This window comes from Salvelinus fontinalis, chromosome 16, assembly GCF_029448725.1.
Source record: "Salvelinus fontinalis isolate EN_2023a chromosome 16, ASM2944872v1, whole genome shotgun sequence".
Lineage (NCBI taxonomy): Eukaryota > Metazoa > Chordata > Actinopteri > Salmoniformes > Salmonidae > Salvelinus > Salvelinus fontinalis.
Genome location: NC_074680.1, coordinates 28,653,011 through 28,672,951, shown reverse-complemented (window position 1 = coordinate 28,672,951; position 19,941 = coordinate 28,653,011). Strand labels below are relative to the sequence as shown.

General features: G+C 45.6%; 1 protein-coding gene across 9 annotated transcripts in view; it reads left to right on the top strand.

Annotated features, from left to right (window-relative positions):
* Nucleotides 1-19,941, top strand: part of LOC129812944 (protein unc-79 homolog) — a 65,249-nt gene that overhangs the window by 23,446 nt on the left and 21,862 nt on the right. For 4 of the 9 annotated variants that reach the window (XM_055864948.1, XM_055864953.1, XM_055864950.1 and 1 more), the window contains 17 exons: nt 3,704-3,933; nt 4,340-4,511; nt 4,711-4,941; nt 5,154-5,344; nt 5,617-5,740; nt 7,916-8,059; nt 9,610-9,825; nt 10,140-10,367; nt 10,498-10,648; nt 10,954-11,033; nt 11,197-11,345; nt 11,590-11,747; nt 12,771-12,952; nt 17,731-17,932; nt 18,152-18,331; nt 18,818-18,886; nt 19,422-19,759. In XM_055864948.1, coding sequence (XP_055720923.1) covers nt 3,704-3,933; nt 4,340-4,511; nt 4,711-4,941; nt 5,154-5,344; nt 5,617-5,740; nt 7,916-8,059; nt 9,610-9,825; nt 10,140-10,367; nt 10,498-10,648; nt 10,954-11,033; nt 11,197-11,345; nt 11,590-11,747; nt 12,771-12,952; nt 17,731-17,932; nt 18,152-18,331; nt 18,818-18,886; nt 19,422-19,759 — 3,045 coding nt within the window. The other 5 variants (XM_055864946.1, XM_055864944.1, XM_055864949.1 and 2 more) reach the window with 4 other exon arrangements.

Genomic DNA, 19,941 nt, shown 5'->3' with positions numbered 1-19,941 from the left:
AACAGAGAGAGAGGGGAGAAGACGGTAAAAGAACAGAGAGAGAGGAGAGAAGACGGGAAGAGAACAGAGAGAGAGGGGAGAAGACGGGAAGAGAACAGAGAGAGAGGGGAGAAGACGGGAAGAGAACAGAGAGAGAGGGGAGAAGACAGGAAGAGAACAGAGAGAGAGGGGAGAAGACGGGAGGAGAACAGAGAGAGAGAGGGGAGAAGACGGGAAGAGAACAGAGAGAGAGGGGAGAAGACGGTAAGAGAACAGAGAGAGAGGGGAGAAGACGGGAGGAGAACAGAGAGAGAGGGGAGAAGACAGGAAGAGAACAGAGAGAGGGGAAAAGACGGGAAGAGAACAGAGAGAGAGGGGAGAAGACGGGAAGAGAACAGAGAGAGAGGGGAGAAGACGGGAAGAGAACAGAGAGAGAGGGGAGAAGATGGGAAGAGAGCAGAGAAAGAGGGGAGAAGAGGGGAAGAGAACAGAGAGATGGGAGAAGACGGGAAGAGAACAGAGAGAGAGGGGAGAAGACCGGAAGAGAACAGAGAGAGGGGAGAAGACGGGAAGAGAACAGAGAGAGGGGAGAAGACAGGAAGAGAACAGAGAGAGAGGGTAGAAGAGGGGAAGAGAACAGAGAGAGAGGGGAGAAGACAGGAAGAGAACAGAGAGAGAGAGGGGAGAAGACAGGAAGAGAACAGAGAGAGAGGGGAGAAGACGGGAAGAGAACAGAGAGAGAGGGGAGAAGACAGGAAGAGAACAGAGAGAGAGGGGAGAAGACAGGAAGAGAACAGAGAGAGAGGGGAGAAGACGGGAAGAGAACAGAGAGAGGGGAGAAGACGGGAAGAGAACAGAGAGAGGGGAGAAGACGGGAAGAGAACAGAGAGAGGGGAGAAGACGGGAAGAGAACAGAGAGAGAGGGGAGAAGACGTGAAGAGAACAGAGAGAGAGGGGAGAAGACGGGAAGAGAACAGAGAGAGAGGGGAGAAGACGGGAAGAGAACAGAGAGAGAGGGGAGAAGACGGGAGGAGAACAGAGAGAGAGGGGAGAAGACGGGAAGAGAACAGAGAGAGAGGGTAGAAGAGGGGAAGAGAACAGAGAGAGGGGAGAAGACGGGAGGAGAACAGAGAGAGAGGGTAGAAGAGGGGAAGAGAACAGAGAGAGGGGAGAAGACGGGAGGAGAACAGAGAGAGAGGGGAGAAGACGGGAAGAGAACAGAGAGAGAGGGGAGAAGACAGGAAGAGAACAGAGAGAGAGGATAGAAGAGGGGAAGAGAACAGAGAGAGGGGAAAAGACGGGAGGAGAACAGAGAGAGAGGGGAGAAGACGGGAAGAGAACAGAGAGAGAGGGGAGAAGACGGGAAGAGAACAGAGAGAGAGGGGAGAAGACGGGAAGAGAACAGAGAGAGAGGGGAGAAGACGTGAAGAGAACAGAGAGAGAGGGGAGAAGACGGGAAGAGAACAGAGAGAGAGGGGAGAAGACGGGAAGAGAACAGAGAGAGAGGGGAGAAGACGGGAGGAGAACAGAGAGAGAGGGGAGAAGACGGGAAGAGAACAGAGAGAGAGGGTAGAAGAGGGGAAGAGAACAGAGAGAGAGGGGAGAAGACAGGAAGAGAACAGAGAGAGGGGAGAAGACGGGAAGAGAACAGAGAGAGAGGGGAGAAGACGGGAAGAGAACAGAGAGAGAGGGGAGAAGACGGGAAGAGAACAGAGAGAGAGGGGAGAAGATGGGAAGAGAGCAGAGAGAGAGGGGAGAAGAGGGGAAGAGAACAGAGAGATGGGAGAAGACGGGAAGAGAACAGAGAGAGAGGGGAGAATACCGGAAGAGAACAGAGAGAGGGGAGAAGACGGGAAGAGAACAGAGAGAGAGGGGAGAAGACGGGAGGAGAACAGAGAGAGAGGGGAGAAGACGGGAAGAGAACAGAGAGAGAGGGTAGAAGAGGGGAAGAGAACAGAGAGAGGGGAGAAGACGGGAGGAGAACAGAGAGAGAGGGTAGAAGAGGGGAAGAGAACAGAGAGAGGGGAGAAGACGGGAGGAGAACAGAGAGAGAGGGGAGAAGACGGGAAGAGAACAGAGAGAGAGGGGAGAAGACAGGAAGAGAACAGAGAGAGAGGATAGAAGAGGGGAAGAGAACAGAGAGAGGGGAAAAGACGGGAGGAGAACAGAGAGAGAGGGGAGAAGACGGGAAGAGAACAGAGAGAGAGGGGAGAAGACGGGAAGAGAACAGAGAGAGAGGGGAGAAGACGGGAAGAGAACAGAGAGAGAGGGGAGAAGACGTGAAGAGAACAGAGAGAGAGGGGAGAAGACGGGAAGAGAACAGAGAGAGAGGGGAGAAGACGGGAAGAGAACAGAGAGAGAGGGGAGACGACGGGAGGAGAACAGAGAGAGAGGGGAGAAGACGGGAAGAGAACAGAGAGAGAGGGTAGAAGAGGGGAAGAGAACAGAGAGAGAGGGGAGAAGACAGGAAGAGAACAGAGAGAGGAGAAGACGGGAAGAGAACAGAGAGAGAGGGGAGAAGACGGGAAGAGAACAGAGAGAGAGGGGAGAAGACGGGAAGAGAACAGAGAGAGAGGGGAGAAGATGGGAAGAGAGCAGAGAGAGAGGGGAGAAGAGGGGAAGAGAACAGAGAGATGGGAGAAGACGGGAAGAGAACAGAGAGAGAGGGGAGAAGACCGGAAGAGAACAGAGAGAGGGGAGAAGACGGGAAGAGAACAGAGAGAGGGGAGAAGACAGGAAGAGAACAGAGAGAGAGGGTAGAAGAGGGGAAGAGAACAGAGAGAGAGGGGAGAAGACAGGAAGAGAACAGAGAGAGAGAGGGGAGAAGACAGGAAGAGAACAGAGAGAGAGGGGAGAAGACGGGAAGAGAACAGAGAGAGAGGGGAGAAGACAGGAAGAGAACAGAGAGAGAGGGGAGAAGACAGGAAGAGAACAGAGAGAGAGGGGAGAAGACGGGAAGAGAACAGAGAGAGGGGAGAAGACGGGAAGAGAACAGAGAGAGGGGAGAAGACGGGAAGAGAACAGAGAGAGAGGGGAGAAGACGGGAAGAGAACAGAGAGAGAGGGGAGAAGACGGGAAGAGAACAGAGAGAGAGGGGAGAAGATGGGAAGAGAGCAGAGAGAGAGGGGAGAAGAGGGGAAGAGAACAGAGAGATGGGAGAAGACGGGAAGAGAACAGAGAGAGAGGGGAGAAGACCGGAAGAGAACAGAGAGAGGGGAGAAGACGGGAAGAGAACAGAGAGAGGGGAGAAGACAGGAAGAGAACAGAGAGAGAGGGTAGAAGAGGGGAATAGAACAGAGAGAGGGGAGAAGACGGGAAGAGAACAGAGAGAGAGGGGAGAAGACGGGAAGAGAACAGAGGGACAAGATCTTTTCATTTGAAAGGCTGGAGGTTTCAGTGGCTGATCAGATTAAACCAGTCCCCGTGTTGCCACCCTTGTTATGTTTTTGAAAATAAGACACCATATGTACAGTCTCTATCTAAGAATGATGCTATCTGTCCCATGGCAGCCTATTCATTAGCATACACACACAAAAAGAACACCACTCGTTCTTTTAATTTAGGACGTTTACACATCAATTTATTTATTGATGGCATAGGCATAGGACCTTTTAAGGATAGCTTTTTTTTCACAGTGAAAACAGTTTATTAGGATTCTTATATTTTCTCAGTTTCTAAATGATACGAGGAGTTGTTTTATGTCATTGTCCCCTCTGTCTTGTAGAACTGTAGCTCTCATGTCAGGAGGGCAGTTGTCACCTGCTTCTCAGCTGGTTGCTGCGGGCGCCATGGCAACCGACCCGTCCGCTACTGCAAGCGTTGCCATGTCAACCACCACAGCAGCGAGGTGGGGACTGCGGCGGAGACCCATCTGTACCAGACCTCCCCACCTCCCATCAACACCCGCGAGTGTGGGGCAGAGGAGCTGGTGTGTACTGTGGAGGCTGTTATCAGGTATTTTTATTTGTATTTGGTGCATTTTTATTTACATTTTTTTAAATGTAATCTTTATTTAACTAGGCAAGTCAGTTAAGAACAAACTCTTATTTAAAATGACGGCCTACCCTAACCCAGACGACGCTGGGCCAATTGTGCGCCGCCCTATGAGACTCCCAATCACAGCTGGTTGTGATACAGCCTGGAATCGAACCAGGGTCTGTAGTGACGCCTCTTGCACTGAGATGCAGTGCCTTAGACCGCTGCGTCACAGCATCACAGACAACACAGGCAACCAACCGCATGCGGTAGCACTGTATTCAACCACAGTTATCTCTCTATCACTATCTGTCTATCTCCCTCTGTCTTTCTGTCTGTCTCTCTCTTTTTTCCCCCTCTCTCTCCATCCATCTATCAACATCAGTCTACTGAAGGAGGCAGAGATCCACGCGGAGCTTCGGGAGTTTGAGCTGAACAGGCGTCGTCAGATGGGCCTGTCTGCCTCCCACCACTCCCTGGACAACATCGACTTTGACAACAAGGAGGACGACCAGCACGACCAGAGGCTCCTCAGTCAGTTTGGCATCTGGTTCCTGGTGCGTGGCTCGCTGGTTTATTACTCACTGTCACAGTCGAGAGATTAGGATGTTGACACACCTGTCTGGGCTCTTATTACCAGCCTGCGCTGTACTCTCTTCATAGTGCAACATTATAATGCTTTAACCATATCCGTCTCCGATCTTGGAAGCCCCTGACTGACCATGTTACACCCCATCCTTGCCCACACCCCTGAAGGTGAGCCTATGCACCCCCAGTGAGAACACGCCCACTGAGAGCCTGGCGCGGCTGGTGAGCATGGTGTTCCAGTGGTTCCACTCCACAGCCTACATGATGGACGACGAGGTGGGCTCCCTGGTGGAGAAGCTCAAGCCACAGTTTGTCACCAAGTGGTTGAAGACCGTGTGTGACGTGCGCTTCGACGTCATGGTGATGTGCCTGCTGCCCAAGCCGGTGGAGTTTGCCAGGGTGAGGAGGAGCGGGGAAGGAGAAGGGGTGTTGGAGGGTAAAGGCGGCTCAGGAAGTGTTAGTGAGGGGTTGTAGGGTAGTATGAGGTTAGGAATGTTTCTCTGGGGACCATGCACACTGGAGGGACAGTGTGTGATGGTTGTGTTTCTTGGTGAATATCCCCCTTGGTTATACCTGACCTTGTGTATGTGTCTATGTACCCATATCCCCAGGTGGGGGGTTACTGGGATAAGTCTTGCAGCACGGTGACCCAGCTGAAGGAGGGGCTGAACCGCATCCTGTGCCTGATCCCCTACAATGTGATCAGCCAGCCGCTGTGGGAGTGCTTCATGCCAGAGTGGCTGGAGGCCATCCGCACTGAGGTGCCTGACCAGCAGCTCAAGGAGTTCAGAGAAGTGCTCAGGTACTGTATACTGGACCTCCTCCAAGTCACCTAGTTCACTGTACCACCTCCTCTACTTCAATTGTGTCCTATGGTTCCTGATCACGCACAAATCATTTTCTGTCTTGGGAGAATAATAGAATGTTATGTGAAATGATATGTGACTATGTGTAACACAGTGAAAATGGTTTCCATTGTCCCACCGGCTAGTGATACACCTGAGAGGGGATATACCAAATGCTCAAATCTAAAAGCATGGCCCCTCCCTCCTCACCCCTCTGTTCCCCCTGCAGCAAGATGTTTGACATTGAGCTGTGCCCTCTGCCCTTCTCCATGGAGGAGATGTTTGGGTTCATTAGCTGCAGGTTCTCAGGCTACCCAGCCTCTGTGCAGGAGCAGGCTCTGCTCTGGCTGCATGTGAGTATAAGGCCTGTGACTTTTTATGGGGATCCATTTCATATTGTGTGGTTGGAATTAAATTAAATGAACAGGTTGGCATGATGTGTGAGTGCCTGTGCAGGGGCTGTACTGAATATGGAACTGGGTCACAAGGCTAGCATGAGATTGGAGTTCTGAGAGTGAGAGAGGAGGGATTTTGCTTTTGATTCCATATGCACTCACAGCCTGCTGTCCTATATACGTGGAAGGGTTTATTTCACGACTGTGATAACAGACACCAATGTAATTCAATCTGAATATATACAGTTGAAGTCGGAAATTTACATACACTTAGGCTGGAGTCATTAAAACTAGTTTTTCAACCACTCCACAAATTTCTTGTTAACCAACTATTGTTTTGGCAAGTCGGTTAGGACATCTACTTTGTGCATGACACAATACATTTTTCCAACAATTATTTACAGACGGATTGTTTTACTTATAATTCACTGTATCACAATTCCAGTGGGTCAGAAGATTACATACACTAAATTGACTGTGCCTTTAAACAGCTTGGAAAATTCTAGAAAATTTTGTCATGGCTTTAGAAGCTTCTGATGGGCTAATTGTCATTATTTGAGTCAATTGAAGGTGTACCTGTGGATGTATTTCAAGACCTACCTTCAAACTCAGTGCCTCTTTGCTTGACATCATGGGACAATCAAAAGAAATCAGCCAAGACCTCAGAAAAAAAATGTGTAGACCTCCACAAGTCTGGTTCATCCTTGCGAGCAATTTCCAAACGCCTGAAGGTACCACGTTCATCTGTACAAACAATAGTACGCAAGTTTAAACACCATGGGACCACGTAGCCGTCATACCGCTCAGGAAGGAGACGCGTTCTGTCTCCCGGAGATGAACCTACTTTGGTGCAAAAAGTGCAAATCAATCCCAGATCAACAGCAAAGGACCTTGTGAAGATGCTGGAGGAAACAGGTGCAAAAGTATCTATATCCACAGTAAAACAAATTTTATATCGACATAACCTGAAAGGCCACTCAGCAGGGAAGAAGACACTGCTCCAAAACCGCCATAAAAAAGCCAGACTACGGTTTGCAACTGCACATGGGGACAAAGATCGTACTTTTTGGAGAAATGTCCTCTGGTCTGATGAAAGAAAAATAGAACTGTTAGGCATAATGACCATTGTTATGTTTGGAGGACAAAGGGGGAGGCCTGCAAGCCAAAGAACACCATCCCAACCGTGAAGCATTATGTTGTGGTGGTGCTTTGCTGCAGGAGGGACTGGTGCACTTCACAAAATAGATGGCATCATGAGGCAGGAAAATTATGTGGATATATTGAAGCAACATCTCAAGACATCAGTCAGGAAGTTAAAGCTTCCTGACTGATGTCCTTCCTGACTGGGTCTTCCAAATGGACAATGACCCCAAGCATACTTCCAAAGTTGTGGCAAAATGGACAACAAAGTCAAGGTATTGGAGTGGCCATCACAAAGCCCTGACCTCAATCCTATAGAACATTTCTGGGCAGAACTGAAAAAGCATGTGCGAGCAAGGAGGCCTACAAACCTGACTTAGTTACACCAGCTCTGTCAGGAGGAATGGGCCAAAATTCACCCAACTTATTGTGGGAAGCTTGTGGAAGGCTACCCGAAACGTTTGACCCAAGTTAAACAATTTAAAGGCAATGCTACCAAATACTAATTGAGTGTATGTAAAGTTCTGACCCACTGGGAATGTGATGAAAGAAATAAAAGCAGAAATAAATCATTCTCTCTACTATTATTCTGACATTTCACATTCTCAAAATAAAGTGGCCATCCTAACTGACCTAAAACAGGGAATTTTTACTAGGATTAAATGTCAGGAATTGTGAAAAACTGAGTTGAAATGTATTTGGCTAAGGTGTATGTAAACTTCCAACTTCAACTGTATATAGGTCACACATACTACAGGAATATGTGTAGAGTACTACATCCACATTTCTATCTGCTTATATATGTCTTCTCTTTTGCCTCTCTTAATGTCTCTGTTGTCTGTTTGTGTGTTTTATATGTGTGTGTAAACCTTTTAACCTAAATCTGTTGTCATTAATGTGTCTTGTGTGTGAGTTTGGTGTGCATCTTTGCATGATATCTTGTGTGTTTGTGTACCTGTTGGTGTATGTGTGTGCGTGTCTGGTTGGACACAGGTGTTGTCAGAGCTGGACATTGTGGTGCCTCTGCAGCTGTTGATCGGGATGTTCTTTGACGGGGTGAACTCAGTGAAGGAACTGGCCAATCAGAGAAAGACTCGAGTCTCAGATCTAACTGGTGAAAATACTGAGGCTCGGAGGGTGAGATATCGTACTAGTCATCAACTCCCATGCAAAACTACCTAAATTACACAGAAATAAGCTATTATCACTCAAATGTCCTCTCTCAGTGAAACCGTAAGAGCAGAACAAATGAGCTGAGGAACTATACAGTTTACATCCACAATCTGAAAATGCTTGTGATCTATTTGCCCAGCTAGCACATAATGTTCTGAGAACCATATGTTTCTTAAAGCTTGGTGAGAGTGTGGTTGGCCTATGGTTATTTTGCATACAACCTCCCCACAACTTTCTGGGAATGGTGCAGGATAGTTGCTTGGTTGCTTGGCAGCACATTTAAGGAACTTGACATAAAAACATTATTTGCTCGGTATTTCATTACTTTAACAGAATGTTTCCTAAAAGTTCAAGCATATTTTGGTAATGTTCTTGGAACGTTCTCCAACTGGTTTGGCATTGGGAATGTTCTCAAATAGTTCAGAGAACGTTAAGAAACAATGTTCTTTTGTGGGAATTTCAATACTTCAGCATAACATTTCCTACAGGTTTTCTCATGGTTCTATTTAAAGTCATGTTCTCAGAACATTAGGAAACTTTTTTTTTTAAACACAAGAAAACCTTAGTAACGTTCAAAGAACATTTTAATAATGTTATTTAAAAACATACATTCCATTCTCAGCATCAACAAAACTCTCTCTATCCTCTATCTTGTTAAGTGTGTTCAGGTGTGTAGGCCGCACCCAATTATTGACCATACCTGATCTTAATGTGTCCTTGTTTCCTTTGAAATGGGGTCTGACTGAAATTAACAGCTTTGTATAAGTAAAAACATGTCTACATTCCATGGATAGAGAACAGCAGATCATAGGTTTCAATCTCCCTGACGCCATGCAACAATAAAAAAGAAATGTGTATGCGTGATTAATGCCTAAGCAAATCAATGTCCATGTGTCCTATTTGTGATTGGAGTTCAAAACAGTTAACCCAAGCTGAGCTAGCAGTGTTATTAAAAGTATGATTGAAACATGTTCTCAGAACATTATTTAATTACCTTAAAATAACCTATCAAACCTCCCAGGAAAACTTTCAGGGAACCGTAGTAAAACATTCTCAGAACCTCCCTGCAATCTAAAAATGTACTTCCCAGAACAGGCAACATTTTCACTTCTGTTCCCAGAACGTTAAAAAAACGTTCAGTTTTACCAGTCAGGGAACTTGCCTTCGTTCCTAGAACCAATGGGAAACAAAAAAAGTATGTTCCTACAACTTCCAAGGAACCAAATATGCTAGCTGGATACCCTCTATTGTCAACCATCCACAGACATGTGCGTTGCCCTGGTAACTGCTGAAGTCTAAATATAGTTCTATTTAAGGGGCTTAATTGAGCTCTGCCATCATTCAGATTTATCTGTGAAAGTTAAAGCCTTTGGCTCATTTATCCACAGTATATTTCTACACCTGAATACACCTTGATAACTTGGAGGGTAGATCTCATGACAGTACAATTATGGAACGATGATACCTGTTTTTGTGTGTGTGTGTGTGTGTGTGTGTGTGTGTCATGTCCCTAGGAAAGCGTGGTTTCAGATCCAGGCCATCTTGGGCCGCACAACACTGTGAGCCCATTCCCCAGTCCGTTCCGGAGCCCATTCCGGAGCCCCCTGCACTGCAGCCCCTTTAAGAACCTGGGCCATGCTAGGGGACACTGTGCCCTGGACCTGGACTGTGACGACGATGACATGAACCTGGGCTGTTTCATTCTCATGTTCGACCTCATCCTCAAACAGGTGGCAAGCCCATACACTGCAGACATGGGTTCAATCATAGAGTAATGTTACATTTTACAATACCTCATTGAATACCTCAGAGCCACCACGCTGAGATCTGTCCCACTTTCTATTTCTGTGGGTTCTCCTGTTCAACAATGTTGTAGTGGTTCCTTACTACTAATAATAATTTAATCCATTTGTAAAGCACTTTCCATTATACAGAATAATCTCAAAGTGCATAATCTAAAAAGTAAAAAGCAAATAGAAAAAAAATGGACACAACTAGACAGGGCAACTGACACAATAAACCCAGCTACAATGTCCTTGTCCAGATGGAGCTCCAGGATGACGGTGTGATGCTCGGTCTGGAAAGCAACCTGGGGAAGGACATTGTGGGCATCATCAACAACGTCTTCCAGGCCCCATGGGGGGGCTCCCACACCTGTCAGAAGGACGAGAAGGCCCTGGAGTGCAGCCTGTGCCAGTCCAGCATTTTGTGCTACCAGCTAGGCTGTGAGCTCCTGGAGAGACTCACCCCCAGGGAGGAGATACGTCTGGTGGTGAGACACACAAGCAGACTCCTGTAAAAACAACATGAAGGATATCCTGAATCGGTCCAATTGTTTTTCAATGGTTTGTAATTCTTACTGTATTTGGTTGTCAGTAGACATTATTGTGTCTTGACTATAGGAGTCAACAGACATCTTGGAGGACACATTGCTGTTGCCTCAAGTGTTTGGGCCTGAACAACGGACAAAGCAAGGGGCAGAGGAAGCGGACATCCCTGCCAGCACACACACTGACAACCCTACAATTCAAAGTTACTCTCCTGACAACCCACGTATGTATCCATGGCGAAATAAGGCTTGGGTTGGAAGGGTTTTGGATTGAGTACAGAATATCTCAGTGTACTGATACAGATCTGATGAAACACAAGCATAACAATTCTCAGTTGTGTAGGTGTAAACACCTCAGCATTACCAAAATCTAATCCCAAATGTATTTTATGACATGAAGAAAAAAATATGAGATGAACACTTCTCTGTAACAGTTCAGAGGTTGCGTGCAACATGAAAAGGAAACACTGCATAGTTTCTCCTCTGCTGGGGAATTCTCTCTTTTACAGCAAAGATTTCTCTCTTACAGCAATGAAGAATAATGCTGATAAGAAGTTTTCCTACCAGCAGCTCCCTGTGTCTCTCAAGCTAATATACACTATTCTGCAGGTACCTGCCAGTCCACCTTTATCCAGTGTTAAGGCATCTTGTCATGTACAGATATAAATTGTCTATAGAATATAATAGATGCCTAATCAAAGACAATAATCCTGTATCCTCATTAGAAAAGACTGAGTGAGCAAAGGAAATGTATATTTTGTTCTCTTTGTAGGAAATGTCTAAGTTTGAGGAGCCTGATATCCTGTTCAACATGCTGAACTGTCTGAAGATCCTGTGTCTCCACGGAGAGTGTCTGTACCTGGCCCGTAAGGACCACCCCCATTTCCTGGCCCACATCCAGGAGAAGATGCTCATTCCCAGGTCAGCAAAGTCACCATCACCGAATGCTGCCCCTCCTACAGTTTCACACGTAGCTTGTTGTTTGTTTACAGAAATCTCTACTAGTACTTTCTTTAAACATGCCTTGAGCCATGAGATGTAGCTACATGCAGAAACTGAAATCGTTGATCACGGTCTTGATGTCAGTTGTACTAGATCATCAAATACGTGAAGAGCAGCCAGGTATGTGTGTGTGTGTGTGTCTAATGTGATACGTGTGTTCCAGCCTGTGGACCATGCTGAAGTCCGAGTTCTGCCAGCTGGCCTCCCTGGCCGTGCCCCAGCTTCTGCATGCCCTCTCCCTCTCCCACGGAGCAGACATCTTTTGGAACCTGGTGGACAGCAACTTTAACAGCAAGGACTGGAAGATACGCTTCGAAGCAGGTGAATTATATATGAGCCTTCACCTCACGTATGTGTGTGTGTGTGTGTGGTACTGTAAGTGATGATATGAATGAATCATGAGGGGAGGATCTCCACCTCTGTCCTATAATCCCCCCCAACAAACCACTGTCTACAGACATCTTCTCCCTGCATCACCATGGTTACTACAGTATGCGTCTCTAGCATGCAGCACAGAGGAATTGTGGGATTATTAATCAGACCCTTCTCTCCCTGTGATTGGCAGAGAGGAGCAATGTGTGACCTTGAGACAGAGTCAGAGGACAGTGTCTCTGGCAGCATGGATATACTGTAGACACTGATCATTACTAAAATATAAGTTAGGTTAGATACAAATATCTATCTTTGATTTCATTTTTTGCTGTTTTATTGTGTCATTGTCACAGAACACCAATAAAGGGAAAGGAAGGGGGATATCTAGTCAGTTGTACAACTGAATGCATTCAACTGAAATTGAAGCGTATCTTCCAATGTGTCTTCCGCATTTAACCAAACCCCACTAAATCAGATTAGAATATAATAATATCAGTCGGTTAAATTCACATGAATTTTCATTTAACAGACTCTGACTTTAAACAGCATAGAAAGTAGATGTTTATTGCAAAATAACATGAACAATTGCTAAGGGAAATGATGTGTCATGACTACAGGTTGTGTACACACGTGAACCGTAGGATGATGATCATGAATTTTAATTATCTAATTATGGCCTCATATTAGCTATTCTGAAACAGATGGTAATTTACCTGTCTGTGTAAATTAACCCAAAAAGACACCAGTTGGGTGCCAAAGCATCACTATGGCCCACAGGCAATCTGGCTACAATAATACTATCTCCACTCCATCTACTGCCACACTGCCATCTAGTGACACTGTACATTACCCATCAGTGTTAGAGTGATGCTGCTTTTAACATTATCCTTTGCAGTGTCCTATCAAACTAAATGTGACATGGCACTGAGATGTTTTCTTGTGCCCTGTCTGTGTTGTCATGGTAACTCCCAGTGGAGAAGGTGGCTGTGCTCTGTCGGTTCCTAGACATTGGTTCTTTGACGAAGAACCACCTGCTGAAGTACTCCCTGGCCCACGCCTTCTGCAGCTTCCTGGCCTCTGTGGAGGATGTCAACCCGGCCGTGGCCACACGCGCCAGGCTGCTGCTGGACACCATCAAGAGCCCAGCACTACAGGTGATTAACAGATACCTATCTAGGCCAAGATAAATACTATTAAACTGCCATACAACCACTTTTCATGTGCATGTGACAATTGATAAGGTGTATGGAGTCTTTCTTGTCCTGGAGGACAAATTGCTTCGCAGCAAGTTTTTATTGATGAATAACACAAAAACATGTAAGTGCAGTGCTAACACTTGTGTATGTGTGTGTTTGTGTGTCTGTGTGTCTGTGTGTCTGTGTGTCTGTGTGTTTGTGTGTTTGTGTGTCTGTGTGTTTGTGTGTCTGTGTGTCTGTGTGTCTGTGTGTTTGTGTGTTTGTGTGTCTGTGTGTCTGTGTGTTTGTGTGTTTGTGTGTCTGTGTGTCTGTGTGTTTGTGTGTCTGTGTGTTTGTGTGTCTGTGTGTTTGTGTGTTTGTGTGTTTGTGTGTCTGTGTCTGTGTGTTTGTGTGTCTGTTTGTTTGTGTGTCTGTGTGTTTGTGTGTCTGTGTGTTTGTGTGTCTGTGTGTTTGTGTGTCTGTGTGTTTGTGTGTCTGTGTGTTTGTGTGTCTGTGTCTGTGTGTTTGTGTGTCTGTTTGTTTGTGTGTCTGTGTGTTTGTGTGTCTGTGTGTTTGTGTGTCTGTGTGTTTGTGTGTCTGTGTGTTTGTGTGTCTGTGTCTGTGTGTTTGTGTGTCTGTTTGTTTGTGTGTCTGTGTGTTTGTGTGTCTGTGTGTTTGTGTGTCTGTGTGTCTATGTGTTTGTGTGTCTGTGTGTTTGTGTGTTTGTGTGTCTGTGTGTTTGTGTGTCTGTGTGTTTGTGTGTCTGTGTGTTTGTGTGTCTGTGTGTTTGTGTGTCTGTTTCTGTATGTCTGTGTGTTTGTGTGTCTGTGTGTTTGTGTGTCTGTGTGTTTGTGTGTCTGTGTGTTTGTGTGTCTGTGTGTTTGTGTGTCTGTGTGTTTGTGTGTCTGTTTCTGTATGTCTGTGTGTTTGTGTGTCTGTGTGTTTGTGTGTCTGTGTGTTTGTGTGTCTGTGTGTTTGTGTGTCTGTGTGTTTGTGTGTCTGTGTGTTTGTGTGTCTGTTTGTTTGTGTGTCTGTGTGTTTGTGTGTCTGTGTGTTTGTGTGTCTGTGTGTCTATGTGTTTGTGTGTCTGTGTGTTTGTGTGTCTGTGTGTTTGTGTGTCTGTGTCTGTGTGTTTGTGTGTCTGTTTGTTTGTGTGTCTGTGTGTTTGTGTGTCTGTGTGTTTGTGTGTCTGTGTGTCTATGTGTTTGTGTGTCTGTGTGTTTGTGTGTTTGTGTGTCTGTGTGTTTGTGTGTCTGTGTGTTTGTGTGTCTGTGTGTTTGTGTGTCTGTGTGTTTGTGTGTCTGTTTCTGTATGTCTGTGTGTTTGTGTGTCTGTGTGTTTGTGTGTCTGTGTGTTTGTGTGTCTGTGTGTTTGTGTGTCTGTGTGTTTGTGTGTCTGTTTCTGTATGTCTGTGTGTTTGTGTGTCTGTGTGTTTGTGTGTCTGTGTGTCTGTGTGTCTGTGTGTCTGTGTGTTTGTGTGTTTGTGTGTCTGTGTGTTTGTGTGTCTGTGTGTCTGTGTGTCTGTGTGTTTGTGTGTTTGTGTGTCTGTGTGTCTGTGTGTTTGTGTGTTTGTGTGTCTGTGTGTCTGTGTGTTTGTGTGTCTGTGTGTTTGTGTGTCTGTGTGTTTGTGTGTTTGTGTGTTTGTGTGTCTGTGTCTGTGTGTTTGTGTGTCTGTTTGTTTGTGTGTCTGTGTGTTTGTGTGTCTGTGTGTTTGTGTGTCTGTGTGTTTGTGTGTCTGTGTGTTTGTGTGTCTGTGTGTTTGTGTGTCTGTGTCTGTGTGTTTGTGTGTCTGTTTGTTTGTGTGTCTGTGTGTTTGTGTGTCTGTGTGTTTGTGTGTCTGTGTGTTTGTGTGTCTGTGTGTTTGTGTGTCTGTGTCTGTGTGTTTGTGTGTCTGTTTGTTTGTGTGTCTGTGTGTTTGTGTGTCTGTGTGTTTGTGTGTCTGTGTGTCTATGTGTTTGTGTGTCTGTGTGTTTGTGTGTTTGTGTGTCTGTGTGTTTGTGTGTCTGTGTGTTTGTGTGTCTGTGTGTTTGTGTGTCTGTGTGTTTGTGTGTCTGTTTCTGTATGTCTGTGTGTTTGTGTGTCTGTGTGTTTGTGTGTCTGTGTGTTTGTGTGTCTGTGTGTTTGTGTGTCTGTGTGTTTGTGTGTCTGTGTGTTTGTGTGTCTGTTTCTGTATGTCTGTGTGTTTGTGTGTCTGTGTGTTTGTGTGTCTGTGTGTTTGTGTGTCTGTGTGTTTGTGTGTCTGTGTGTTTGTGTGTCTGTGTGTTTGTGTGTCTGTTTGTTTGTGTGTCTGTGTGTTTGTGTGTCTGTGTGTTTGTGTGTCTGTGTGTCTATGTGTTTGTGTGTCTGTGTGTTTGTGTGTCTGTGTGTTTGTGTGTCTGTGTCTGTGTGTTTGTGTGTCTGTTTGTTTGTGTGTCTGTGTGTTTGTGTGTCTGTGTGTTTGTGTGTCTGTGTGTCTATGTGTTTGTGTGTCTGTGTGTTTGTGTGTTTGTGTGTCTGTGTGTTTGTGTGTCTGTGTGTTTGTGTGTCTGTGTGTTTGTGTGTCTGTGTGTTTGTGTGTCTGTTTCTGTATGTCTGTGTGTTTGTGTGTCTGTGTGTTTGTGTGTCTGTGTGTTTGTGTGTCTGTGTGTTTGTGTGTCTGTGTGTTTGTGTGTCTGTTTCTGTATGTCTGTGTGTTTGTGTGTCTGTGTGTTTGTGTGTCTGTGTGTTTGTGTGTCTGTGTGTTTGTGTGTTTGTGTGTCTGTGTGTTTGTGTGTCTGTTTGTTTGTGTGTCTGTGTGTTTGTGTGTCTGTGTGTTTGTGTGTCTGTGTGTCTATGTGTTTGTGTGTCTGTGTGTTTGTGTGTCTGTGTCTGTGTGTTTGTGTGTCTGTTTGTTTGTGTGTCTGTGTGTTTGTGTGTCTGTGTGTTTGTGTGTCTGTGTGTCTATGTGTTTGTGTGTCTGTGTGTTTGTGTGTTTGTGTGTCTGTGTGTTTGTGTGTCTGTGTGTTTGTGTGTCTGTGTGTTTGTGTGTCTGTGTGTTTGTGTGTCTGTTTCTGTATGTCTGTGTGTTTGTGTGTCTGTGTGTTTGTGTGTCTGTGTGTTTGTGTGTCTGTGTGTTTGTGTGTCTGTGTGTTTGTGTGTCTGTTTCTGTATGTCTGTGTGTTTGTGTGTCTGTGTGTTTGTGTGTCTGTGTGTTTGTGTGTCTGTGTGTTTGTGTGTCTGTGTGTTTGTGTGTCTGTGTGTTTGTGTGTCTGTGTGTTTGTGTGTCTGTTTCTGTATGTCTGTGTGTTTGTGTGTCTGTGTGTCTATGTGTTTGTGTGTCTGTGTGTCTATGTGTTTGTGTGTCTGTGTGTTTGTGTGTTTGTGTGTCTGTATGTCTGTGTGTCTGTGTGTTTGTGTGTCTATGTGTTTGTGTGTCTGTGTGTTTGTGTGTTTGTGTGTCTGTGTGTTTGTGTGTCTGTGTGTTTGTGTGTCTGTGTGTTTGTGTGTCTGTTTCTGTATGTCGGTGTGTTTGTGTGTCTGTGTGTTTGTGTGTCTGTGTGTTTGTGTGTCTGTGTGTTTGTGTGTCTGTGTGTTTGTGTGTCTGTTTCTGTATGTCTGTGTGTTTGTGTGTCTGTGTGTTTGTGTGTCTGTGTGTTTGTGTGTCTGTGTGTTTGTGTGTTTGTGTGTTTGTGTGTCTGTGTGTTTGTGTGTCTGTGTGTTTGTGTGTCTGTTTCTGTATGTCTGTGTGTTTGTGTGTCTGTGTGTTTGTGTGTCTGTGTGTTTGTGTGTCTGTGTGTTTGTGTGTCTGTGTGTTTGTGTGTTTGTGTGTCTGTGTGTTTGTGTGTCTGTGTGTTTGTGTGTCTGTGTGTTTGTGTGTCTGTGTGTTTGTGTGTCTGTTTCTGTATGTCTGTGTGTTTGTGTGTCTGTGTGTTTGTGTGTCTGTGTCTGTGTGTTTGTGTGTCTGTGTCTGTGTGTTTGTATGTCTGTGTTTGTGTGTCTGTGTGTTTGTGTGTCTGTGTGTTTGTGTGTCTGTGTGTCTGTATGTCTGTGTGTCTGTGTGTTTGTGTGTCTATGTGTTTGTGTGTCTGTGTGTTTGTGTGTTTGTGTGTCTGTGTGTTTGTGTGTCTGTGTGTTTGTGTGTCTGTGTGTTTGTGTGTCTGTGTGTTTGTGTGTCTGTTTCTGTATGTCGGTGTGTTTGTGTGTCTGTGTGTTTGTGTGTCTGTGTGTTTGTGTGTCTGTGTGTTTGTGTGTCTGTGTGTTTGTGTGTCTGTGTGTTTGTGTGTCTGTTTCTGTATGTCTGTGTGTTTGTGTGTCTGTGTGTTTGTGTGTCTGTGTGTTTGTGTGTCTGTGTGTTTGTGTGTCTGTGTGTTTGTGTGTTTGTGTGTCTGTGTGTTTGTGTGTCTGTGTGTTTGTGTGTCTGTGTGTTTGTGTGTCTGTGTGTTTGTGTGTCTGTTTCTGTATGTCTGTGTGTTTGTGTGTCTGTGTGTTTGTGTGTCTGTGTCTGTGTGTTTGTGTGTCTGTGTCTGTGTGTTTGTATGTCTGTGTTTGTGTGTCTGTGTGTTTGTGTGTCTGTGTGTTTGTGTGTCTGTGTGTTTGTGTGTCTGTGTGTTTGTGTGTTTGTGTGTCTGTGTGTTTGTGTGTCTGTGTGTTTGTGTGTCTGTGTGTTTGTGTGTCTGTGTGTTTGTGTGTCTGTTTCTGTATGTCTGTGTGTTTGTGTGTCTGTGTGTTTGTGTGTCTGTGTCTGTGTGTTTGTGTGTCTGTGTCTGTGTGTTTGTATGTCTGTGTTTGTGTGTCTGCAGGGCTTGTGTCTGTGCCTGGACTTTCAGTTCGACACGGTGGTGAGGGACCGGCCCATCATCCTCAGCAAGCTGCTGATGCTGCACCACCTGAAGCAGGAAGTCCCTGCCCTCAGCTGGGAGTTCTTTGTCAACCGCTTCGAGACGCTCTCCCTGGAGGCCCAGCTCCACCTGGACTGCAACAAGGAGTTCCCCTTTCCCACCAGTACGCCCAGCTGGGGGATTTTATCAGTTACATAGTCTGCAGAATACAATTTTCACTATGACTTATGTTCAATAGAACAAACCAACCATGTGGGGAAACATAAACCTGTGAAATCAGAACATTACAGTTCATGTTCGTGTGGTGGTGTGTTAAGTGTTATAAGACATAGGCACATTGATGTATGTTATTTATCTTTCCTTCCTTGCCTCTCCTTGTCAGCCATCACAGCTGTGCGCACCAACGTGGCCAACCTTAGTGATGCAGCGATGTGGAGAATCAGACGGGCGCGCTTTGCCAGGAACCGCCAGAAGAGTGTGCGTTCCCTCCGTGACAGCATCAAGGGCCCGTCCACAACCAAGCGAGCCTTCTCCCTCCCAGAGACTCTGTGTAACCGACTACGTGAGTGTTCATCGGTTGTTTAGGCTACTAGTCCGTAGGTCTCAGCTTTTGTCTGTCCCATGCTTCTACTGTTTCTCTCTTCATCAATTCACCTCTCTGTTCTGTTAGTATACCTACAAAATCTTTATTCCTGTTTGTTTCACTCAATTGCATATTTTCTCAGTGATTTGTTATCTTGCTGAAGGTAAGAGGTTTGTCTTCTCTGTGATTTCCTCATTGACCCTGCACAGGATGCGGACTGAGTTTCTGGGAGAGGGGGTCTACTGTTGGCTTTAGACTGTGTGGTTGTTGAGATTGAGTAAGCAAGTGGAGGTTAAATTATTAATAGAATAACTTGGAAAAGTCTCAGCATCCAAATTAGGATCACTTTATGTGAATGGTGTGAGACATTGGAATGTATAAGGTTATCTGGAAGCTCAGACTTGTGTCCTGTGCTACCTCCCAAGAACATTCTCCTAAATTGCATTCTTCATGTGTGGTTTTTAGCTTTAAGGCTTACGAGGCAAGAGCACTCTGCCCCGACTCTGGGAGATATGATAGAGAAAGTCCTGCCAGGTAAATAACAACCCAAATCTAAATCTAGAAACAGATCAACATTCCCTTCAGCATAATGGCATCATATGACTAACTTATGGCTACTAACAAAGTTGTTAGGCATCAGGAAACTTGATGGAAAAGCAATGTTTGCTCTTCACTGACATTCATTGCTTTTCATCCAAAATTCACAGATACCCTCTGGGCATACACTGGTTGAATCAATGTTGTTCCCACGTCATTTCAATGAAATTACGTTGAACCAATGTGGAGGAGACGTTGAACTGACATCTGTGCCCAGTGGGTAGTCCGTTCGTTTTTAGTCTCAAAAACAAATAATGTTGGAATTGGAGAAAACTGTTACTCTTGCTATCTTGATAGCTTGTCACATTTTCTGTTTGCATTTTACATATTCCATGACTATGTTAAAGTGACGTCCATATATGTAATCACCCTGCCAAATGTAGACCAAGTTAGATGACTGTCGTACCCTCCCCCGAGCTTTGTTCCCCTGCTTCAGCGCCCCTCTCCTCTCCATCCGCTCCCCTGTCGGCAGCACGCCTCCTCCCGCCTTTTAACCCTGATGCTTCGGCCCCTCTCCAAGGCCACAGCCCCTCAATGGAGGATGACTCGGTCATCAGGGACCTGCTCCCAGAGGATGCTGGGATAGATCACCAGACGGTGCACCAGCTCATCATGGTACTCATGAAGTTCATGGCCAAAGACAAGAGCAGTGCCGAGGCAGACATCGGCAGTGCCAAGGCCTTCAACTCGGTGAAGCGCCACCTGTATGTGCTGCTGGGCTATGACCAGCAGGAGGGTTGCTTCATGATCGCACCGCAAAAGATGAGGACCTCCACCTGCTTCAATGCTTTCATTGCTGGCATCGCACAGGTCAGAGGATATCATTAACCCTATCAATGACTCTGAGTTAATGCTGTACTAGTTCTAACATTTGTTTTAAAGACAGTCCTTGAGTAAATCTAGAGTTTAAACCCGAGAGAAATCCTGCTTCAGTTGGGAGTAAATGAAAGATGGGAGTTTTTCAGTTTGTTTCCCACTGTAAAGTTTTAAGT